At 38.4% G+C, this 25,974-nt stretch overlaps 1 protein-coding gene across 1 annotated transcript; it reads right to left on the bottom strand.

Moving 5' to 3' along the window:
• Window positions 1-1,834: 1,834 nt before the first annotated feature.
• SLC26A3 (solute carrier family 26 member 3) lies at window positions 1,835-25,974 on the bottom strand. The gene is made up of 20 exons (XM_063100658.1): window positions 25,844-25,974; window positions 25,195-25,334; window positions 23,810-23,920; window positions 23,393-23,559; window positions 21,854-22,018; window positions 20,361-20,513; window positions 19,833-19,915; window positions 16,761-16,908; window positions 16,536-16,649; window positions 16,353-16,430; window positions 12,825-12,920; window positions 11,696-11,802; window positions 10,541-10,610; window positions 10,362-10,454; window positions 8,987-9,082; window positions 8,462-8,695; window positions 6,853-6,907; window positions 3,686-3,828; window positions 3,499-3,559; window positions 1,835-1,836 (listed from the first exon to the last, which is right to left on the bottom strand). Coding segments are annotated over exons 1-20 (2,247 nt in total).

The raw sequence follows: 25,974 nt of genomic DNA, 5'->3' as shown, positions 1-25,974 counted from the left end.
GAGAGAGATGTCCTCTTCTTTTCTTTACTTGTGACTCTCCTTGTGTCAACGCACTCCAGTGGCTGGCGGACCATCTGCATGGTGGTTGTGGCATCTAGCTGCTTTTGCGGCAGCCATGGTTATTGTGATGGTTGTGGTGGGCCACCCACATGGAGGTGATGTTTTTGGCGTGCTCCTTGGTGCTGTCAGTGTGCCTGGTTGTGGGGAGTATACAGTCCACGGCTCCATACCTCAGGTCCCCAGGTGGGCCCTGAGGCACTGGTGCAGTATGCCTGGTTGTGGGAGGGGGTCTTGTCCCCCTCTCCACATTGTGGGTTCCCTGGATGGACCCTGAGGCACTGGCAGTCTGAGTGGTTGTGGGTGGGGGTCCTGTCCCCGGCTCCATGCCTCCTGTCTCCTGGTGGACCCCAAGGTACTGTTGGTGTGCCTGGGCTGGAACTAAGTTTCTGTCCTTTGCTTACTTCTAACATGGGGGAACTTCCTGTGGGAACCAGTTCTTGAACTGTGTTGTTGAGCTAAATTGCTGCTTTGCTGCTGTTTCCCTAGGGAAGGCTTTTTGTGCAGCTCAGGGTTTAATGGTTGATCTTATAGGTAATTCTGGCTCTCCAGAGACTAAGTGCACCTGGGTTGTACAGAAACTCTGATCTGGGCCTTAGTTTTTTCATCAAAGTGCACCCCATGCAATTCTGCATTCCCGACCAGTCTCCTCTGAGTGGTCCTGTGCTGATTGGGGGGTGGATCGGCTGTCCTTGCCGTGTCCCAGTGTTCTCCTGGTGGGCTTGTCTCACCCACCACCCATGCTCCAAACACTTTGCATGGGACGGGCCCTGCGCTGGTCCCTTGCATTGACTCACTGGCCTCTGAATGGCTCCCCTTTTTCAGCTGTTTTGGCTCCTTGCTCCTGAGTTGGTCCACGGGAACCCTATTAGTGGTCTTGCTGTCCTGGGGGCCACCAAGGTCTTCTTCGCCCCTGCCCCTCCAAGTAACTCCATCTGAAGGGCACAGCTGCGGCTTCTGCCGGCTCCTGCTCCATGTACTCAGTAGTTTCAGCATTAAAGTGGCCATGGCCCGAAACACAGAGTAGTTTTTTCTTTCTGTCATCATGGTTTCTCCCGCTTTCATGAACCCTGTAGGTCTCTCCTCCTCTTCCCCTGAGTTCCAGCAGCCTCAACTTGGCTGATGTTACATTTTTATAGTTGTAAATTGGTTGATTTGTGAAAGAGAGTGACGCTGGGGACCGTCTATTCTGCCTTCTTGACTGGAACTCAAGAGGCATGTGTACTGAATCTCATTGTCCAGCTAAAATTGAACTCTAGAGCTGTTATTCTGCCCTGTGAGTTACAAATAATGACTACCAGTGAAAAAAGAAAGCCACCAAGAAATTGAACAAAACAAGACACAACCACTGTACAACCGAATTTCTTTGAATGGAGATATATTAGTGTGACCCGTATAAATTAAGAGATTCAAAGCAAAGTAAATATACTGTAAAACATACACATGAAGATAGTGACTTGGATGGAAATCTGCCAGTGCTACAAAAATACATATAAACAAAGCAATTTTCTTCCTTTGATAAATTTACAAAGTATAAAATTAAGAGTATTTACATAATTTTATAGTAGACATGTGAAAAATATACCATGATAGAACAATCTCGTTCCAAAGTCTTAAACATAATTCTGTGAAATAAAAATATTCTTCATACAATGTATGAACTTATCAGTAACTTTCTGGGTGTAAAGTTGTTCTTTAAGTGACAGTCAGATGAGGATCCCTCTGAATTAGGTTTTGATTAGAATTTCGTTTCAAGTGGTATCTGGAAGACAGAAAGTTCTTGTTTTAAAAGATTTGTTAAGTTCTGACCCTTTAAATAATCATATTTTAGGAGCTAGAATTTACCAGAGTCATCAACAAATTTTGTCTTGAATTTTAATGATGAAATGCCTTTCACTCCTACTTGTTTAACACAGATCTACATGTTGTAATATGTGTGTTTTTCAACAGCCTAATTTAACTTAATCAAAATAATGATACAATGTGTTATAGCAATATATTTCTTCATATTTGTTTCAGAGGCCACACAAGCTCCAAGGGCTATGTGTGCTGGTCAGGCACATTTGGCTTTCACCCCGGTCACCAGTGGTAGCCTATCTTCAATTACTGATTTATCTGTCTTCCTCTAAGCAAGGCAAGGAACTGGTGTTGAATGTTTCTTTTTTTAATGTGGGGAAGCCAAGGTCCAACATGGTACTGACTACATTCTGTCACACAAGTAGTTCTAAAGCTTGGATCAGACATCAGGTTTACATGCTGTTCCTATGCTTTATCCCCTAATACTTAGAGACAATTTTGAATCCAACTACTGAGGAGAGGGTTTCTGGTATGAGGCTTTCCTTATAGGGTAGTCAGGGAAGGTGCTAGACTTGGGTTTCCCTGGAATCCAGCACTGGGAAACAGAATCATTCTGGGAAACAATCATGGTAGTCATCTAACCTCTCCTCTTACCTCAGGTCTATCTAGTTCTCTGGAATGTCTTTTTCATCTGACCTTTGCTACCTGATGGCACTCTTGATAATGGTCAAGGGTTATCCTATGCCATACATTTCTTCTTCACTTCTAATCTAAATTCCTTTTTGCTGTTCTTAGACCATTCTTCAACAAGTGAAATGCCACCAGCCACCTCCCATACTTGAAAACAATCATTAGAGTCTTTGTCAGGACCCTCAATCTATTAGTTTTCCACCAAGGTATAGAGGTTGTGTACTATAGCACACAGAACACAGGTCTTGTCATCAGCCAGATCTTAGTTCAGATCCTGATGCTGTCACTTGGTGTGTAATCTTAAGCAAATTAGTTAAGCTTTCAGAGCCTGTTTCCTAATTTCCTCATTTGTAAAATAGGAAATTTTTGGTTGGTGATTCTGCTTTTCCCAAACTATAGACATTGTCTTAAAGAATTGAATGTTATAGACATGAATGTTCTAGAATGAAATGGAACTATCCTGTTAAATGATGAATTGAATTGGCAACTCATTCTAGTAAGGAAGGAAAGAACAACTTTCATTGCTGAGCTAGGCACTGTGCTAGCAACTTCCTGTGCACCTGGATGTCAGGAGATGTGTATTAGCTTCTCAGCTCCATCACTAATTCATCTGTAAATGGAAACAGCAATACCTTCCCTGCCTCAAGGATTACTACAAGGCCAGAATAAGATCATGGTGGTAAGTATTTTGAAAAATAAAAATATATGCTCAATATTGCATTAATAGAGATCTGCTATCACTATTTTCCATCCTTTTTTTACTGATCTGAGTTTATTTTCCTCAAAATTCCTTATGAGATTGGTTGGCATTGCTTCAGTTTTCTAGGAATGAGCACAGAGGCTTAAGCAAGTGCTGGACTGTCTGCAGCACATTGGAAGAGGCCTCACTACTGTTAAGGTTTATTTGCTGTGATGTCTACATAAAGATAAACCTGTTGAAGAACCTTACCAGACATTCCCGATTACGTAAACTTCCATTTGTGTTTATGGTAAAATCAGATTTTATTTCTTTTTCCTGAGGAAGAGAGAATGGCATTATGGATTAGGGACAAAATTTTTTTTTAATATTTAAAAATAAAGGGAATTTTAAGAAGTGTTGGTGGTTGGTTACACAAATGTGGAAGTCATCAAAGAGCCATACCTGACTGGAATTAAACTTTGAAGTGTTGTAATCCTTCTTCATCAAAATATGCAAAACAGCATCATGAATTGTTAAGAAAAACATTGAGTCCTTGATTTCATCATCAAAAAACTCACACTGAGCAAGCTTCTCAATGAAATCATCTGAAGGAAGAAAAGATACAATAACACTTAGGAAGAAGTAATTGTTCGGCCATATGTTTCCCCTTGAGGTTGGTAATTTAAACTTCCATTTGCAAATGTACGTTTCAATGATGTTTGGCTGTTTGTGGGTTGCAATGGTGCGATTCTGGTGTATCATTAGTACGTTGTCTTCTGGAACTAAAGCACACCTTTCTAATAAAAATATATATTTAATGCCCTAATGTAAAAAGGAAGAAAGAAAACATATAAATGAGGAAAACTTGAGTAATTCCTAGAAGAAAATTAATCCATTTTCATTTAGGCAGGAGCCTAATGAGTTAATCTCCATACTTAATGATTGGAACATCAAGTGTTATTAAAAATGGGATTTTTCAAAATAGAGCATGTGCTTATGGACCAGCGATATGCTGTGATTCTTGATTGCCAGGCCTATTATCTACCAGTTACTTAACTGTAGCCCATTTTTCTGAAGCTGATGGGTTTTATCAGAAAACATCTTCCTTAGCATTCTACATTACCTCTCCAATCATTGAGAAATCCCATTCTTGTAGGCACTAACCAACAATGCTTGCACAGATCACTCAACCAAATATTACCTCATGTCTACTATGTGCAAAGCTCTAGCTGAGTAATAAGAAGGATCAAAAGATAAATTAGACGTGAATCTTGCCCTCAAGGAAGATAGAACATTTATACATAAGTATAACTGTAGTACCGAAGGGAAAAGTATTGTATAATAATGAGGGCAAGGAGCAATCTAATTTTCTCCTTCATTGTTTTCTTTGTTTTTAAAATAATGCCCAGCACATAGTAGGTCTTCACATTTTATTGTTCAATAAATAAGAGAGGTATAAATCATATACTACGGAAATTCTAAGAAAGGAGGTAAAGATCATTTGCTCTTGGTGGGCACCTGGGAAAACTTAACTGAGCTTATAACATTTAAAAGTGCCAGAATTTGGAGAAGGGTGGGGGAAGAGAAGGTACAGAAGCACACACGTGGGAAATTCTATTCACAGGCAAGCTGTCTATAACATAGACAGGACCTACCAGTGACCAAGGGAGAGAGAGAGGCGAGGGCATTGTGGTCACTGGAACCTGGGATGGTAAGAAAGGTGATGATCTCAGTTAAAGACTGAGAGGGGTGCCAGGCAGTAGAGGCAGCAGGAACAGACATTTTCAAAAAGATCTGGGATGATGGGGAGGAGTAAAATCGTTTAGTAGATTAAGTGGTTACTGGGATCAAGAGAATATCTTTAATTATAAGGAAGCCTTGAAACTAGAATATATATATCTGTAGATTTTAGGGATAGGAGCCAGTAGAGAGGGAGAAATTAAAGATGCCAATTTCATGCCTCTCTGAGGACCTGTCTACCGGTTGTCCTCTCTCCCTAAAATGCTCTCACCTAAGATACTGTCAAGGTTGACTCCCTCACTTCATTCCAGGGTCTGCTTAAATGTCACATGACTGGACATCCCTGATCGCCAGTCTAAAATAGCACCTTTGCTGTCGCTCTCTGTCTCTCAACCCTGCTTTTTTCTTCACAGCACTTATCACTACCTGAAATATATTTTTATTTGCTTATTATGTGGCTTTCCTATGAGACTATAAGCTTCATGAAGGTAGGGGCTTGTCAAACTGCTGCATCCCCAGCACCCAGAACAGCACCTGACAAACAGGTGCTCGGTAAGTCTTTATTGAATGTCTGTTGTGTCCTAAGAAGTAGGCGAGAAACAGGGCATAAGAAGATAAACAAGACAAATACCTGCCCTGGAAGAGATTATATAATCTAATGGGGACACACACACAACTACAGAATAATGTGATATGTGTATATTCTGCAGAGGCACACAGTCTGAAGACTCAGTGCTCTGCCTGGGAGAACAAGGAAGTTTTCACAGTTATTGGAGGAAAAATTCTTGAAGGAATTTTCTAGTCAGAAAATGGGATGGAAGAGCATTCTCAGGATGGACAAGGACACTCCTTAGAAAGTTCTTCCAGAAAGGCCTAGGTGAGAAATGACAAGGGTCTGGATTAAGGCTGTGGAAATGGAGAGGAAGGGACTGATTCAGGAGGAAATATTTATGGGATCTGGTGGCTCACTGACTGTACAGGGAAGGAGAGAAAGAGAAATGAAAGATGATTCTGGGGTTTCCACTTTGGGCAACTGGTAGAGATTCAGTAACTGAGATAGAAAAGAAGAAGTAGTTTTGGGAGGGAGGGTCATCTATTTAGTTTGGAATGTGTGTATCTGAGGTGCCTGGGGGACATCCAGACAGTTGACTACATGGGTCTGCAGCTCAGAAGAAAGGTCTGGGCTGGAGGCATAGTTTGGGGATTCATTAACAGGCAGATATACTTGAAGTCATAAGCATGTAGGAGATTGACTAGAAAGAGTCCATGGAATTAGAGCTATAGAATTTAAGGTTGAAGCTTGAAGACCAACTGTTAAGGGGTGGGAGAGAAGCCAATGTCAGAAATTGAGGAGCTGTTAGAGAGGTAGGAGGTGAATCAGAAGAAAGGTCTTGCAGGAGTCAAGTGGGGAGAGAGTTTCAAAGACAAATGCTAAAGAAAAGGCCAAATGCTAAAGTAAACTCCAGCTGAAGGAGGCTGAGACAGAGGCAATTAATCTGACAATCTGAACATCATTGATAACCTTGGCAAGGACAGACTCATCAGCAAGGTGAAGCAGAAACCAAGTTGTTATGGGCTGAGGAATGCAAGGACGGGGAAGAAGAGAGACTGAAAACAAGGCTACTTTTACAGAAAGTTTAGAATAAAAGATGGCTAACAGATTTACCTCTTTGCTGCCTGTTAAATTAGGGTTCAACACATAAAATTCATTTAATTGCACATCAACACAACTAAATGTAAAGATGCTGTTTCCATAGGGATTTCTATTGGCTCAGTTACAAATTAGGCTTCCTTCTTAATGATCACATAAATACCTTTTCTTTGAAGAGGCTGTATAGATTGAGAGTTGGCAATGAGCCTTAACATAAAATAAAAATAAAACAACTTACCATCAGTTCCAACAATATACACATCTACCTTGATCCTGATAAATTCTTGAAACATCTGTTAAAAAGAAAGTACGTCTTCCTTAGGAAAGGGTTTTACTTGTCAGAAACATAAAACTACGGTAATTATATCTTAGAGGTGATTATTGCTTTCAGAACCTCTTACGTTTTGCAAAGAGATAACAGTATAAAGAGATATTAAAGTTAAAAATAAGTCTCCATGACAGAAAGAAATAAACTCAAAGGAAAGTGCCCTCCTCTTTAGTAAGAAATTCCAAATGATCATTATTGCAGTAAGTATTATGGGAAAATGTTCTGCTTCAAACTCAGAAGATCAACTCTGATTTAATTTAAAAATGGTAACTTCTATGGGATGATCTGGACCAGAGCTTTCTATCAACATAAAAGTAAAAAAACAAAAAACAAAATACAAAAAGCAAAAAAAACCCTGTGGCCCATAAGTTGTTCATTATTCCTGTTCACAGTTACTAGATGTTTCTAGTATCAACAAATCTTCATCCATTTTACTGGTCTCTAGGCTAAGAACTAATACCACTAGTGATATGAGTAATAGCTATAAGGTAAGAAAAGTAGCTTATACTGTTGATCAGGTTATTAACATCATCACTGTCATCAATAAACACTTTTATAACCTCTGGTAGGCACCGAACTAAGAATTAGGGCTTTAAAGAAACCTAAGTCAGAGTCCCTGTCTTTTGTGCTATACTGCTAGGATCAAAGTAAATGCTGCAGATGTGTGTGTATTGTTTTTCTCCTAAGCTAAAGTTAACAAACAAACAAAAACCAAGAAAGAAAAGAAAAAGCAAGCAGTCTTGAGAGTTTTGTGATGCTACAAATTTTTTTTTTTAATTTGAAGGAAACTAAATTGATTCCATTTTCTTATTTTGTGAACAGTTCACTCATACTTAATAGATCTTTTCTTAGGTCAGCACTTTCTTAGGCAGATTTCTGTGAAAATCCAAGAAAAAGGGAGGGAAATATAAAGTTCCTTAAATTTTCTTTACGTGTTTCTTAAGCATTTCTGTTAGAAACTGATTTGTTTTAGAAATAGTTACAAAAATATGGAAAGAAAATAGACTGCAACCTGATTGTTTCAATCCTTATTTTAAATGACATTTGTTTTTATATATCTATTTTTTAGATGTATTTTTAAATAGCCAAGTGAAATTTCACCAGTTTATAATGGATGAGGATAAAAACAAAAGGATCCACTATTCCACTTTTTCCCAGGACCTTTCCAGGTATTCTCCGATTTCAAGATAATTTAGATACAATGCCCACAAGACTTTAAAAGCACTACAGAATTGAAATTCGATAAGAGTGTGAGCATAGTTGTCAGCAGGTTCAGCAGACATTAGAATTGTAGGTTTGATTGCCTTAAAAATTATATGCAGTCTCCTGGGAAGCGCACTTTTAAAGAATCCACTGAACACTTCCCACCTTCCTCCTCACATTATTCCATGGAATATTCTAAGATTATAATTTACTTGTAATTAAGTGTGGTTATCTAAAGGAATATCCTCCCACAAATACAAATTTTTTTTACCTTTAGTTACTGATTGGTTGTTTCCATTAAGAAAAAAGAAATTACCTTTTTGAGACCAGACATTGAAGAAACATCAAGAAAGGACACTGCTGAAAAATCGAGAATGAGGCTGTGCAGGCTGATTTTGGGGACGACAATGTTGAAAGGAAGATCAGCATTCCAGTCTATCTGGAAGGGCAGATCTGTAGTATTGACCGGCTGATCCAGTTCTTCTATCTGATTGTTGTCCACCTCTTCCTCAGAATCTCTTATGCTATCAACGGTACATATGAATCCTTTCTGCAGGAAAAGATAACAAGCATGTTAACCCTGACCAAGAAAAACACCGTGGATGTTAAGGATAACCAGTGAGTTTCTGAAAGTTGAGTCAAACAGTGGGATTATGGACCGTTGTCTTTGGTAAATTTTAAGGAGCCTCTCAAAGATGTCATTTAAAAATATGACATTAATTGACACATGAAATACCTTGTTTATCTGGCAGTTTATTTAAAGAAATGGAACTAACACCTTGAATTATATTTTTACTAAGCTTTTAGCTATAATGCACAGAACTGTGGTCTAGAAACTTACTGGTGTCACTTGTAGCAGGCCTTCCTTCTGCAGTTTTCGGATTTTCTTCAAAGCTTTGTTGCGTTTGCGTAGAATTCGAAGTGGACTAAAGCCAATCTGAAAATACCATTGCTGTGTTACAAGAGTGCTGAATATTCTGCTATTTATGTAGCATAATTATAACTTCAGCTGGCATGGGTTGAGGAATTGGGACACATAATAAAGATATTTGTAGTAAAATTTAAAAGTGGTCTAAACAACGTCAGCAACAACACTGTGTCAGACCTATAGTCTGCTCAGCCTGTATGCAGTTATCAACATTCAGAAACCTCTGTACAGCCCAGGATTTATCGAGAAATTATCCACAAATGGATCTAAACGCTCTTTGAATCTGTTTATATTTTGGGCCTACACAACTCTTAGGGAATTTTACTTTATTTTCTATTTGTTGAGTATGGGTGGCACCTAATTAGTATTCTTCCTCTATGTGATTTTTATTCTATTAAAATTTATATGATTATATTTTATAATATGTATTATAACATGATTTTATTTTTAATTTTAGTATTAGATTTGGGGCTAACTTTTATTTCACTCTTTTCAATACAAATGTGTTCCTCTTGCTGCAATACTTAGCTCCAGAGTAATAAGAAAGGAGGATCAAATTATGTAATGAAAAAATCCTTGACAAAAAATGTCAAGGAAAGACATTACAATGGAAAGATACTAGATTAAATGAAAAGGGAAGTATAGAAAGTCATATATACAGTATAGTCCCATTTTTGTAAAAAAAAAAAAAAAAAAGCAGTTGGGTAGAAAAATATCTGATGCAAACTAAAAATAATAGTTAGGGCTTAAGGCAGAAGGTCTATGCAAGGTGCAGAGTAGACCAAAAGGCATGTCTCAAGATTGAGTACTGAATTGTTTTTTAACCTTAAAGACTGCTTCCTCATCATCTTCTCCCCAGTTTACCAGGGACACCAGTATTTACTGTTAGTGTTAAATATTCATTTACAACTGCTATCCTGAATCTCTTGAATGATGTGGTCAAATATTAAATGCTCCCTTGTTGTTTCTGAAGTTGATGCCCAAAGAAAATCTGTACGATAATATCTATTAAAAACCAGCAGCCCCAAACCTTGTGGAAATCTTTTTGCTTTAAAGCAGAATTTGATAAAATGATTCTGTATTGGATCTCATCCAAAAGGCTTATTTCCCAATATATTAATGGACTGCTTGTGAGGTAGTTTCACTTGTTCTGGGTCTTGAGACATAAAAACACTGACAATCCAGCCTCAGTACATGTAAAGTCAATGACCTCTTGTTAAAAAACAAATATTTCATTCCCAGAAATTTAGTAGAATTAAAAAAAAAGTTAAATAACCCCAAACCTTACAGCATTGATAACTTTCTGCTTAAAGAAATTAATGTTTGCAAAGTAGATGGGCGATGGACATCTGAAAATTTTCACTCCTTCTGGCTCATACATCTATAAGGCAGAGAAGAAATATTAGATGGTGCCCATTAGATTCATATTAATATCATTTAGCAAGTCAAAGAAAAAATCTCCCTTACGTCAGGATAATCTTTTCTATTCTTATAGATGTTGCTCCTTCCGACATTAGCCAGTGTGCTGCATTTTGGACTGTAGGGAAAAACAATACCAAGTAAATCATTTATTCATGTTTGTTAGCTCTAAAAGCCTAAATGATTATTTTTCTGGCATACCAAAGCAGGCTCGCCTTTTAAAATTTAAAAGGTTGAGGAATCATCATGCCATTAGAGGCCCTGGAGGGCAAACACCTTGTTTTACTTATTTTTGTGTCCTCCCACAGCTCCTAAAACAGTGCCTCCCATCTGCCACTTTAGTTTCCAGAGCACTTCCATATACATTTACCATTCTGATTCTGAATATCACAGTTATTCAGCGAGGTAAGGCAGTTATGACTTGTATGGATGAGGACATAGGAGAAGCATAATAACTTGGCAACGACCAATCAGTTTGACTCTATTCCCCAGTAAAGAATCGAATGAAAATATAAATAAATAAAAGAGTGTAGGAGCATTTTGATAATGGTATGTTCTATCAGTCAGGGATTAACTTTAACAACTTCTGTTCTCGAGCTGCTTAGTTCCCAAGGAGCCTTATTTCTCCATCATACCATGTAATCCAACACAGACTGGGGGACCACATGGTAGTCATATTACATGGCAGAGATTTAAAAATCAAAGACACTTGGACTTGATGACTATTAAGAATCAAAAATCCTGAGTGGCTTTTGTGGAATTTTCGGATGAGAGGGGCCAGCTCCATGCTTTTAAGGTGGGGGTACAATCTAACAACTTGTGGAGGGGGAGAGCCCTCCATTAAACACGGAGAATCTCACACTCTTCTCAGTAACACATTCCCATGTTTAACACATCTAAGGCAAAGACAATAAACCCACTCAGAGTATAATTACTTCTAGTTTACAGCTGGACAAATAGACTCAGAAGCTTTATGATTTCTTTGAACTGGCATCAAAGCAAGGAGCAGACCAACAGCAGGTCTTCTCCCTGGGCTGACGCTCTAAAGCTGGGCCATTCTCTTGCCCTTCAGGCCTTGATGTGAGCAACCCGAAGAAGGATATAGTGGCCAATCCTGATAGATATGCATGCCTCTCAACCAAACTACTTTTCTCTTAACCAGTGACAAGTCCTGCCAGGATGCGCAGTGCAATGAACACTCACAACTGGGTCCTCCACACGATGGTCAGGAGCTCAAACGCCACACTAGCTGCCAGGCCTAACGCGAGTCCCAGGACAATGGTCAAGGTGAAGGTCATGATCCAAACTAACTGTAAAAAGAAAGCAACATATAGAAACAATTTACTTTGATTAAAGAACAGTGCCTTAGTCCTGAGCTATGGAGAAAGCACGAACGTCTAGGGCCCAAGGCAGAGGTTGGAAGTTGTCATCTTGGGCTAAGGGAGCAAAGTGCACACAAGACACCTGTCTCAAGAGGTCATTTCTGCTGGCCCAGATGTTGGGCTACAGAAGCACAAGAAAATACAAGAAGATCCAAAGATAGTGTATCCATTTCTAATCCCATCCCTGGACCAGTTAAGGAAATGGGATCGAGTCTGTCACAGCGACAATCCCAGAACCAGCTGCTGTTCATTAAAATTAACCCATTAACTGGTAGAACTAATCTCTTACTCTTGGTCTGTTATTTAATTAAAGGCTACTATCTCTACAAGAATTTTAGCATGCCAAAGGGTATTAAAATACCCCCCAATTATCAATCAGGACCAAAAGTAAACCAAGTATAGCTTATTACTTTATGCTCTATACGTATACCATAGGGTATGTTAAGCATTTTTACACCACAGACTTTGACCCTGATAACATTATGGACTCTGCTTCTCTTAGTAGAGAATGTTGAGAGCAAGGGAGAGCTTTTCCAAAATAGAAAATATTTCCAAAAGGAATGATGAGAATTTAAGTTCTTCACAGATTTTTTTCTGGAAACCGACACATTACGTAATGAAGAACAGAAGAAATGCATACCCTAAAGTTCAGAGTTTCTGTGGCATTTGGGATGACTGCAAGAACTTTCAGAATAGATCTAAGGAAGTTCTGCACTAGTGTTTCACGGAGCATTTCCTCCTTGCAAGTAGCCCATCCTTTTAAATTAAAATCCCAGAGAATGATCATTGGAGTATGTAATTTAGATAGTAAATAAAACAAACTAAGGTTATTTTGAACAGATACATAGAAACAAAATTTCACTTAATTTACAATATAAATATGCATTTTTACATCAGCATTAAAAGCCCATCCTTATTTATCTCTTTCAAATACCATTGCCTCTACTTACACAATCATATTTATCCTTTCGCCATAATCTGCCTATTTCAGTAAACTGCATCAGCATTCCCTTTAAGTTTCCAAGGGCTAAAGCCGACAGGACAGACTGTAAAAAACATAAACAACAGATGTACTTTAAGTTAATGAAATAAACCACATAGAAGCTAAGGTGAAGGCTGGAGATAAGTGAATCCTTTAAAGGTCCTCAAAGCATGTAAAGAGATTTACCCTTTTCTGGTGTGCAATGCCATGCAAGACACACCAGATTGGGACTCTGACATGGCCCCAAGCATGGCTTTGTCCACACCACAGTTGCAAGGGCTGAACTGCTCTTTGTAATTATGTCATAAATGATCTGATGGCACTTAGCCAGCACCTTGGGATAGAGAAAGGCAGATCTTAAGACCTATGACACTGGAATAAATTCTTCACAAGCAGACACAGTCTAACGTGTCTAGGAGACAGAGGTTGCTCTCTGTAAAAAAAAAAAAAAAAAAAAAAAAAAAAAAATAGCTTGGAGAGATTGAGGTCCTGGAATGAGAATTCTAACCTTTGATGATGACCAGTAATCATGCCATTTTGTAAGAAGAGACTAAAGATCACAAAAAGTTAGCAATGACTTGAGGCAAACTGAGACAGTAGGAACCATATCTGTCTTGTTCCTGCTATATTTCCAGAACCTACTATGGTAAATGCTTTTAGGAGGGGCTTAATAATTATTTAATGAATGAGTGAATGAGCTAATGAATTACTATTTCCCAAGTCAGTACTAACCACCCTGAACACAGCCTCTTTTGAGGAGATGTTGACACCGCTGAATGGCAGATTCACTGAGAGTGCTCCGGGCTGTAAACTCAGCCCTGCCACCGCAACGCTTCAGGCTTCCGATTCTTCACATGCCAGAATGCAATCACTTGTCTTGCCAGAATTGTGATAGTTAGGGTGAAAAATGCTAAATAACTAAGTATACACTCTTCCTTATTTGAATTTTAACACAATGATAAAAACATTTCCTTCCCCTCTCCCCGTTCCAGCTGTTCTATTCCGAATGGAGCATGGAATTTGTGTGCTGACAGCTTTCATACCATGAAAGCACAGTGTACAAAGAAAAAGCAAACAGTTTCTATTTTCATATCTTGGAGACACTTTAGCTGATCTAGGTAATTTTAATTTTCACAGGAAACTTCTATAATTTAATATCTAAGCAGTTAATTTTACTCACTGTGAGAACAGAGGTCATTGTTTAGCAGAAATATGGTCTTTAGTGAATTTAAAAAGGAAATAGCACATAAATAAATCCGCGTTAAAAAAATGGTGAAAACCGAATAAAGTTTGTAATCTACTTAACAGTACTGTACAAATGTTTTGTAATGTACTGGTTTTGATAATGTGCTGCAGCTGTAGAAGTTTCCATTGTGGCAGCTGCGTGAAGGGTTCATAGGACTCTCTACAATAAGCTTCCCCCTTTTGCAGGACTTTAGTATGAGTGTAAAATATGTCAAGTGCCACTTTTTAGAACAGACTTTTTTTTTTTTTCATTAGACATTACTTCCCATCTGGTCGGTACACCGTGGAAAAACAATTTGAAAGAATTTATAATGGAATACATACACAATAGAGTTTTTAAAATTAAGATTACAGAGTATTGAGAAATCATAGAAAGGAAAAAAGGATAATTTTACTAGAAATGTCGTATCCAAACTTGCATTTGATATAAAGGATTAAATACATATAAGATGCTTAGAACTCTGCTGATGCTTAGTAAGCACTCAACAAATATTCATTATTAGCTATTATTGTGAGTTATTTTGCCTTTGTATAATAAAAAGAACCAAAGTAGCTATTCAGGTAAAACAAAGATTCCTGACACAATGGTCTAAAGATAATTTATTGCATGGATCCTTTCTAGGAGGGACTTCGACTAACATCCTGAAAAACGATATTCTTGAATGTGGTTTATTTGGGAGAGAGAGAGGATTTTAAAACGTAATTGTTTCTTTGTCATCTCCAACTTTTTTTTTTTTTTTTTTTTTTAAGATGACCGGTAAGGGGATCTTAACCCTTGACTTGGTGTTGTCAGCACCACACTCAGCCAGTGAGTGAACCGGCCATCCGTATATGAGATCCGAACCCGGGGCCTTGGTGTTATCAGCATCACACTCTCCCGAGTGAGCCACGGGCCGGCCCTGTCATCTCCAACTTGATGTGGCAAAGTAGAACCCAAGTTTATACCTGGCAAGAAGTACAGTAGGGCAGAATTCTTCTCTGTGTAGAGATGAGTGTGTGTGCATGTATTTTTATTGAGATATATGCATTCTTCCATTTTTTTAGTGGTGATTTTTTGACTCATTTCATGCCATTCATTTTGAAATCAGTAGTTTAGTGTATGGAGAACACATATTTTTGGCAAGCAGTACTCTGCACTGCTTGAAGACAGATTTGGCCTGTAAGGCTCTCTGGGATGACCACACTGGGAGTCCAGAAACCTGGGACCAAATTCACATTTCTGCTACCAACCAACAAGAAAAAAAAGCACAGATAACAACCAATAGACGCTGGTGGGCTGTATCAGTTCTCTATGTCCTGTATAGTCAGAAGTGCAATAGAATGTTTGTAGAATAATAATTGCAATAGTAATGTTAACAATAATGAATATCACTTATCAAATACTTTTTATATGCCAGGCCCAGGGCTAAATACTTCATGTGCATTATCTCATTTAGTTTTTGCAGCAACTCTGTGTGGTGGGTATTATTCCCCTCCTTATTTAATAAATGGGGAACTTGAAGTTAAGAGAGGTCAAGAAATTTGCCCCAATGCACACCGATAATAAGTGGAAGAGCCAGGATTAGAAGTAGTGTACAATTGTCCAGAGACAGTGCTCCACGTACCACCTTCAAATCACACGAAAACCACAAACAACGATGTATTCACCATTGTCTGGTTCCCTAGAGATCCTGTGTTTTTCAGAGTCTGAAGTTATTTTTAAAATCCGGGTGCTGTAGCAGGTTAGAAAGCATTAAACTAAACACTCAAAATTACAGACAGAGGAGCAGGGGGGTAAAGATGTGAGGTCTGTGTCTGGCTGTTCCGTCCATTCCTGCGATCTGACAGTGTTGGTCTTGCAGTCAAAACAAATCTCTAGGAGCTGCTGGGCATATTCCTAAGAACAGGTGTGTGGCTGGTAGCACCGTTCTCTGAGTTAGATAGGGGGCCTGATTACCTCAGCCTTTAAGAAAATATTCACTTTGATCAGTCCATGTTGAAGCTGTAGTGCCAGGGTGCCTTCCTGTCTAAACATTAATTATATTTGGGGTACGCACATGCAAAGAGTAAGTAGAATAGATAAGGTAGTTTGGGCATCTGCATTCCTCACATTCATAAAATGCTGCTAGGGAAAATAAATATTTTTGGCTAATGGAGCATTGTCTAAGAAGAGTGCTGGAGAGTTTGTAGTTACCTCAGTTTTCTTAGTTTGTGCTTTCAGAGTTTAAGAACCAGAAGTGAGAGATGTTATCCACCAAGAGAGGCATGTTACCTTTTGTAGTGGCTCCAGAAGAAATCCAATGCCAACTATGACAATCAGCACAATGACAGCAGAGATAATCCCAGCAATCTGTGAAGATAAAAAAATTTCCAACTCAAACACGACTTTCTTCCAGGCTTGGATTTCCCAGTTACTAATGCTAGGATGACCCTTGCCGCAAAGATCTCCAAATACCTGTGTTTTGCCTCCTGTGCTCTCCTGAATCGCTGATCTGGAGAGGGCGGTGCTCCCGGAAAATCCTCCGAATGAGCCACATACTATATTACTCAATCCCAAGGCTATTAACTCCTGACAGGAGAACAAGGAGGGATCTTTTTTAGAAGTGGTACCATTGATATTATGTGGACAAAATATTTTGTAAAGTTGCCTCATCAGAGGCAGCATAAGTTGTATGCTTACCTGATTGCCATCAATCTTATAATCATGTTTGAGGGAATAGAAACGGGCAACTGAAAAGGCCACTGCAAAGCCGACAATTGCAATGCTGAAGCTATCTCCTATGGTGTCTTGAAGAATTTGCACATCAGGTGTAGTAGGAGGCTGGAATCTAAAATTGAAATTAGGCAAGTTTGAATGTCACCAATCTGCTTAGAAACTCATGTAATTTTTGAGCAAATCAATTAATGAATGCAATCTAGGCTGGGTAGTGCCTCACTTCAGAGCACAACTTACAAGAATTTAGCTCCACTGAAAACTTCGGAATCTGCTATCTTATCGTTGAAAAGCAATGCTCCCTGAATTTGATAAAAACATTGTAAATCCAGTCCAATGATAGTGGTAAGTTTGATATGATTTTGCCAGTATAACCACATTATAATGTACACTTACATCCCTATAAGCTTCATGCCGAACGTCTTAGATTCCACTTATATTGTTACACTGGGTTTCAGGCATCACCCACAATGCCTCTGGTAGTTATCCATGGATGAAGGCTCTTTGAGCAAACACAATTCTGAGACAAGGAAAGCAAAAAAGTCTTCTTTCCATTGATAACAATAACTTTTCAACCCCCTGGCAAAGAGATGGGCCCTGGACTCTTCCCTGCACTCCGTAAAATGCTGGAGCCAACCATGGCCCTGCTGGAGAGTGATTTCAGCTAAAGTGATATAGTATCAGAGAAACTATTAACTCAGAGGGGACACTTCTGTGCTTATGCCTCATACACTTAGAGCAGTTAAACCATACTTACTAACTGTATTATAAGAAGTGTACATACCTCAAACTCAACATTGATTTACTAAAATGCTTAGCTCCTACAAACGTCTGTTTCTGACCTAAAAATTTTTGGAAGTGTATTAATTAGATCTAGTCCACTCTTTCGGAATTGCTGTTTTGTTCTATGTTTTGTGAATATCTATGGTAAAATAGATAAAATGGTAATTATACATTCCAGCATAATTATGAAGTACTATTATCCCATACTATGCTGCCACCATAAGTTGGAAAATTAGCTTGGAATGTTTCGTTTTTTAATAACCAGGGCCCTACTGTTATTCTTTTGTCCTGGACTTTGGACACCATAGAGCAGTGTGATGAAGATTTATAGTCTAAAGACATGGGTTCATTTCCCAGTTATGCCATTTACCCTCCTTGATCCAGGGTTTCTTCATTTGTAAAGTGAGGATAATAAGACTTATTCTCTATTCTTCATAGTTTTGTGGGACGGTCAAATAAAATAATAAAGGTAAATACTATTTACACACTATAAAATACAAAGTGCCGGTTAGCTATTATTATAGGATCTCTCTGAATCTGAATATATCCTTTATGCTTCCTTTACTATTTCAGTGAGCACCTGCTTTCAGATAAGTTATTGCATTCAGTGTGTGAGACTTCACAAAATGATTATTAAGGTGGCATACTCATTAATAGCAGATTAGCAATAATTAATAATCATTTGCTTACAATTATATTCTATTTGTGATGAACAGAAATTTAAAATGTCCAGTCAGTCACCACCCAGAAAAAATTGGAATTTAAAGAGCATGTCAAGTGGCTAGTACTTAACTGAGGTGCTAAATTAGTAATAGTAGTAACGTAGTTTGAACACGGATGTAGGCCAGGCACTTACACATGTCACATGTATTAACTCACTTAATCCTTAGAAGAATCCTATGTAATAGATTTTATTTTTTAGCTCTATTTTTACAGCCAAGGACATTGAGGCACAGAATTTAGTGATTTCCCCAAGGTCAAGAAGTGAACCAGAAGTAAATCTCAGGCACTCCGCCTCTAGAGCACCTGAGCTTACCTACTAGTTACACTGCCTCTCTGTGGAGTGTAATGGTTAATAAATGTGAATTACCCCCTTCCCTCACCCCACACACCTTGTGGAGAGAGGTCCACTAACATTTAAAATATATTTACTAAATAAGGTCTCTAAGATTGTAACTCAGTGATCTTAACTTTACTTTTTATTTTCAAAACTCTCGCAACAAGATCCTCTTTGATTTTCTATTTATTTCCTTATTTATCCTTCTATTTGGTTTATGTCTCCCAAGGCAAATAAAGTGTAATGACTTGAAAGTTCCAGGGTGAAGGGAAACCCTAGAAATAGTCCTTCAGCCTAATTTCTACTTAAAAACTTTAAAAGTTCAAAGTGATGTTTGAGTTTCATTAAGTGTAACACATGAAGATCTGGTAATAAAAATTGTTTTTGCCTTAAAAAATATACATATATTTACTTTTAAAAGAATTTGGCTATTTTTAAGTCAACAATACATATAAATGCTGATTTCTGGAATTCTCAAATACATGGTAAGCATGGGGAAGGAGAGAGATCTTTTTTTAAAAAACAGGAAAACTTTCCTTGGTAAGTTGGAGGAAACTAATGCTATGGTCAGAGGGCAGAAAGAGGAAAGAGTACAAAACTGGATCTCCCTTTTCAACCCACTAAATGTAGTGGAATAAAATTTCAAATTCTTTGTACAAACTGGGCTTCTCATCCTTTTACAATGGTAAAAGTCACTCTGGCCTTACTTTGAATTTGATCATGAGAAAGGACAGCGTGTGCCTATCTGGATTGTTCAAGCGGTGTGCCGGTATTCCTCCAGTGTCTCTTTTGAACTTTCAGAACTTAGCTCCAGTAACCTCAAACAAAGCACCACGTGTTGTTTGTGGTAATTTATGAACAAGGAAAGCTGGTTTCAGTCGTTGCTTCTTTATGTGAAGAAGCAGTTTGTTTTGCCAATTTTTCAACTTTCACTACTTTGCTAACTTTTACTTTCATGTGAGTCCCTGCTGGTCTGGTTTGTGAGTTCTTCCACAGGAGAAACTTTCTGATAGTAAGAACTGTGGACCCTGGCTTTCTTTGTGGCTCCCTCCTAGAAGAGGAGTAGCAAGCCTTCCTCACGGGTGCGGGGTGCAGGGAGGATTCTGACAATGGTTGATGCATTTCAGATTGTATGTCTCCTGTAACCACTGCATGCTCTGTTTAGTGCTTGAAGATAGCATTATAGAAGATGCACTTACCCAGTTGGCATACTCCCAACCACAGACACATTAAACCTGTTCTGGAAGTCAAAGCCATAGGACAGGCCTGTTGCGATCACAGTCTGCAAAGTTGCAAATTGCCCAAGTTAGAAATGTGAGATGATTGCTTTGAAAAAAAAAAAATACTATTGCATGGACCCACCCCTAGACCTGTTTAATAAGAATCTCCATCCCAGGCTCTGTTACATTCTAGTAAGTCATGAGGCAATTCTAACATGACATCAGGGTTGAGAGCCACAGCTCTAATTCAGATGGGTCTATTGCCACATCTTCTTAGAGGCCTTGTTCTCTGCACCCTCCTTGTCTTATATGGATGGAATAAGCCCAAAGTAATAAGAGGAAGTTATTAAATTCTGAGTGAAGAGCAAATCTTACTAAACATTATACCAAGAAAGTACAGAAATGGCACGTGCCCCACTAAAACATCCTGCTCTACAGGTGGTGAAGGGCTTTCAACATAAAAACACTAGACTAACTATGAAGGAAAGTCTTAAGATGATCAGTTACCACAATGAATTCGATTGGGATAGGCACTGGAAGTTTCGCTTTGAAGTGGTCATTTATCTCTTTAAACACAGATACAACGACCACAACAATCACAGATGTCACAAGGTCTGCAATATTAGTCTTCTGTATTTGTGAGAATATGGAAATTAGTACCTGCATTATAAAAACAAACAAACAAAAAACATCAAAGTTCTATATTAGTGTATAATTTGTATACAACACTTATCTCCAAATATAAAAATAAACATTGAAGTGAAAGGACTGACATACATTGATAGCAATTCTTTGTTCTGCTTGTGTTAACAGTGAGTGTGAAATTACAGAGACTAGCATGGAGACATGAGAAAGGTAAGTTAGCGTAGTATAGGCAAAACACTAGTGTAGGAACGCTTCTGGCATTTTTGCTGGGAATCTCTTTGGCTAGTGTCAAATTTTGTTGGATACTTTTGACATTTTTTACAACTGGTCTCTTCTGCCCCTAGATGCCTCTTTGGACATCATTTTGTTGTTGTTGTTGTTGTTTGTTTGTTTCATAGTCATCACTACTGTTCTGTCCAGGGAATAACTTCTAATCCCTGATTGTTTTTCTTAGCATGTCTCTCCTTAATTTCTGGCCTTTTTAAAGTTCAGACCTCTCATTTCATAGCTGACCTTCAGTGTCACTTTTGGAAAATAATTTCCTAGCTAACTGTGCACCGTGCCTAGTTCTACTTCTTGAAGCCATCTTGGTTCCATACCCACGAGCCCAAAGTGGATCCTAAATTACTCTTAGTACACTCTGCTTTAGGAGTAGGTCCAGAGGGGCGTGAGAGAGTGTTGGTTCCGACTTGGAGCAGGTTCTGTTTCAGACTCCCAAAGACTGTTTTGATAGAAGTACCAAGAACACTATCTGTTCCACCTTGCATCTTCTGGAGGAGGGAAGAATATCAACATATTGGACAAGTTCCTTTTGCTTTATAAACAGGAATGCATAAAAGACTCAAGAACTTCAAATCTAAAAGAATGAGACCTGCTTTTAAAGAAATAGGAAAACATCATAACTCTAGCAAAATTCTTTCAAAATAAGATTTTGAGAATTTTTTTTTTTTAAAGATGATCAGTCAGGGGATCTTAACCCTTGACTTGGTGTTGTCAGCACCACACTCTCCCAAGTGAGCCACGGGCCAGCCCTTGACAAAAATTTTAAAACCCAGAACAAAAGAGCAAAGCTTTGAATAATATACTTCGATTTTTTTTTTCTTTTGGAAATAATTAGAGTAAAATCCAAGACAAGTGTTACATAATCTCTGCTGTTCACATTAGCTGTATGGTAGATGTGGTTGATTTTCAGTGGTGTTCTCTTTGCCACTAACTTTTTCTTAATGTGAATAAATTTCACAATCCATTAGTTTCTTAGAAGTTGTAGGTAAGCCCCATGGCAAAGGCATGAAGGGGAAGTTCTCCAAGAAATGTAATAGTGAGTTTGATATTTTTTAAGTGAAAGAAGTACTTACTTTGAAAAATGAAAATGGATCAGTATATGACGGGACTGTCAGCTGAAGAAGGAATTTGAGTTGGGAAACCAAAACATGAACAGCGGCAGCAGTGGTGAAGCCACTGATTAGGGGCTCAGATAGGTATATCACTACAAATCCGACCCGGAGAGCTCCCAAGGCAAGCTGGAAAGAGAAAGATGAGAGCTTTTTAAAGTGTAGACTAGGAGTACACCTCAGCAAACTAAAGGATCAGCAACTGAAATGATTCAAAATGTAAAGGCTCAGCCTTGAAGAAGTGGATGTCCCTGCCTCCTAAAACACATCCCATCCAGGGCTTCTCCCTCTCCTTCCCTCCTACTGCACCTCCCAGGTTGAAAGTTACAGAGTGTTTAAATAGGATGTAAGTCTAGCATGCTCCCAAGAAGTAACAGGCTTATTCCCTCTCCCCGACCCACCCCTTTATTTTTAGGTGCAGTGTCTTTAGAAGACTCACCCATTCACCTTTAAAAGTAGCATCTCATCTAGCATTAGCTCTCATAAATTCACTGATGTGACTTTACGTTCCACTTTCTAGCTGCCGTAGCATGCATGGTCGAGTGTCCATTCATATTCCCTCAAACAAGTTGCTCAACTTGCTTAAGAAATACATAATGGTGTACTAGACATCAGAAGTGCTCAGTTTTAGCTGGGGGATAAAGGTAGTTAATCTCCCCATATCCCTGCCCCAAAGCATCAGTGATCAGTGTTTTTCAATAAAGTGAGTTGGATGGATTCTACTTCCCTTGGATACTTGGTCTGCCTTTCCACTAATGTCTCTGCAGTGTAGCCAGAGCGGTGGGTGCACAAAATCAGTTGGCTTCCATTTCTGTACTAGGTTCAGAAATGTATTAGAAACAACTGACCACATTGTCAATAGGATCCACACTTATATTCCAGTAGAAGTTGACTTTTTCTTTCTTTAAGAAATGGTCTTAACCAATAATATCACTAACCATAAAATTACACAACATCTTGAAAATTCCACGACATTTTCACTATACCGCCATGGTATATACCACATATCCCTAATAGGATACGTCTTGGGAGTGATACTTTAGGCCCCACCATAATCCTCTTCAGCTTTCCCAAAATCTTTTATATGGACAGTTCAAAGTACAAAGCCCCCATCCCTTCCAACAAGATTATAGTCACTGAGTAATTATTAAAAAAAATTCCAAAGCCACCAGGTTCATTATTACTTGCATATAGTTGTTTCTTCACTTCCTAGGTATTTATTGAATTAAACATTCCACTCCTTGCCACTTATGCCTCCCTGTTCCCATTTTTCCTTCTATCTAGACCCACATTCACTTATTTTACAATGTGGATCTGTTCTTGCTCTACCTCTGGTTGTAGCAAGTGAACTTCTTAAATTATTTCCTGTGGGCCACCAAAAGAGGGATACAAACCAAAGGCAAGATGAGGTGAGGTAAGCAGAAGGAGAAAAAAACCCAGAAAGATGTGTACCAGTAAAGATAAGCAGATTGGGGCAGACTGATTCCATGAGAAAGTGCTCACCTGTATGATTCCAGAAAGGACTGTAATTGTCGTAGCCGCCAACACTGCCTTCGTATCATCATCAATCACTGAGGTATCATTAGACAGTTGCATAGAATTTGTATTGGCAGTTGACACTATTCTTGAAACTACTGCTCCCAACATCGCACTCAGAACTGGAAATGGACCTAATTAGCAGAGGGTGAATTATGTCACTATGTGCTTTCCTAAAGCGTAACTGTCTTTCAACCATAGTGTAGTAGATAAAAAGACTGCCATCTGTAGCACTGTCCTCCTTCCCAAACTCCAGTCCTAATTCTTGCAGGAAACTATGACTCTTCTGGATTGTGCTTAATTTGGAATTGATACAATATGTGCCTAATAGATTTCATAAAGAAAAAGAAATGTGAGCATTAATCAACCCAGTAACCGACTTACCTACAGATATGTGTCTAGAAGTGCCCAAGAAGAAGTATACTATGATTGGGAAAAAGGCTGCATACAACCCATAGCCTGCAGGAATGTTGACCAGCAGAGCAAATGATAAACCTGTAAACACACAAGCACCAAGGTCCTTACTTTGTGCAAAAGGAACCATAGAAGTTCACATTAGCTTCTTCTGGTGTTTAAGATTAGACCTTAAAAATAACTCAAAATGTATCAAGTACGTAAATGTAAGAACTAAAACTATAAAACTCTTAGAAGAAAACATAGGTATGAATTTTGTGACCTTGGACTAGGCAATGATTTCTTAGAGATAACACCTACAACATAAGCAACCAAAGAAAAAACAGATAAATTGGAGTTCATCAAAATTAAAAATGTGTACTGCAAAGGATACTACCAAGAAAGTGAAATGACAGCCTACAGAATGGAAGAAATTACTTGCAAACTGCCAGATAAGGGTCTAGTATCCAGAATATATAAATAACTCATGTGACTCCACAACAAAAAGACAACCCAATCAAAAGATGGGCAAAGAATTTGAATAGACATTTTCCCCAAAGATATACAAAAGGCCAATATGCACTCAAAAAGATACTCAGCATAATCAGTCACTAGAGAAATACAAATCAAACCATAATGAGATGCCACTTCCTACCCACTAGGATACATAAAACAAAAAGACGGGCAATAACAAGTGCTAGGGATGTGGAGAAATTTGAACCCTCATATGTTGCTATTTGGAATGTAAAATGGTGCAGCTACCTTAGAAAATGATTTGGCACTTCCACAAATGATTAAACGTAGAGTTACCGTATGACCCATCAGTTACACTCTTAGGTATATACCCAAGAAAATTGAAACATATGTTCACACAAAAACTTGTACACAAATGTTCATAATAGCATTATTCATAACAGTCTCAAAATGGAAAACAACTCAAATGTCCATCAAATGATGAAAGGATAAACAGACTGTGGTATATCCATACAACAGAATATTATTTGTCCATAGAATGGAATGAAGTACCGACACATGCTACAACATGGATGGACCTTGAAAACATTATGCTAAGTGAAAGAAACCAGACACAAAGTGCTACATATTGTACATTTCTGGAGCTCCTATGCTGGTAACTAGGATGCTACATATTGTCCATTTATATGAAATATTCAGAATAAGCAAATCCTGAAGGAGGGAATGTGAAGTGACTGTTAACAAGTAAGGAATATTTGAGGGGTGGTGGTGGTGAAAATGTTCTGGTATTAAATAGTGGTGATAGATGCATAACCTAGTGAATATCCTAATAACAACTGAATTACACATATTAAAAGGGTAAATTTTATAAAATATGAATTATATCTAAAAAAAAAATTTACCTTGCAATACAGCCACTATCCCTGTGCTGATACCAGAACAGATGTCACTGAGCAGCCATCTCCTTAGCTTGTATGCTGGTAACCAAGATGCTATGGGGAACAAAGAGAGGGCAATTCTCTTGACCTTTTGTGTGGAACAGCTGAAAACATGAAAGCCGCAGGTCAGTCCATTAATATCAAATTTTAAGTTTAGCACCTAATCGTTGGTGGAAAATTGGCAAAGATCACAATATATTAAAGATTAAACTAGCAATTTTACTCCCACTAACATTCACCTCTTTTCTCATATCAACTGCTCCCTGGTCACCACCAGAGGATTTTATTTTTTAAAAAGTGACTGTTTTTCTTTAGCGATAGCAGAACTTATTTGTCATCCTCAGCTTGAACTGCGTGACATTTCAGTTGAGAATTTGCCTCTGCCCCCATGTGTTAGTTGTCTGATTTGGAAAGACTGTGTTGATAGCTGAGATGATGTTCATTTCAGACACTACCTTTCCAACTCTGCCAGGGAGTAGGAAGTTTGGAGACCAAAGATGAAAGGACTTTGTAAGCTATGAACTAGAGCCAGAAAAGAGAGCTTGAAAGCTAGAAAATTTAGAAGAAATTGCTTCATTTACTCCCAATGCCAGCACCTTAAAAAATATCTTACCTACAACACACTTTGAGATGATCCAGAAATGTCTTACGATGTCTATATTTCTTCTTATGTTCTTCCCCAAAAGCACTGGAAGAATACACTTGCCTGGCCACCACATACTGATTCCCAATGGGTTCGATCAT

The sequence above is a fragment of the Cynocephalus volans genome, chromosome 6, assembly GCF_027409185.1.
Source record: "Cynocephalus volans isolate mCynVol1 chromosome 6, mCynVol1.pri, whole genome shotgun sequence".
NCBI classification, from domain to species: Eukaryota; Metazoa; Chordata; class Mammalia; order Dermoptera; family Cynocephalidae; genus Cynocephalus; species Cynocephalus volans.
The sequence above is the reverse complement of the archived record's forward strand: the minus strand, read 5'-3'. Positions and strand labels throughout refer to the sequence as shown.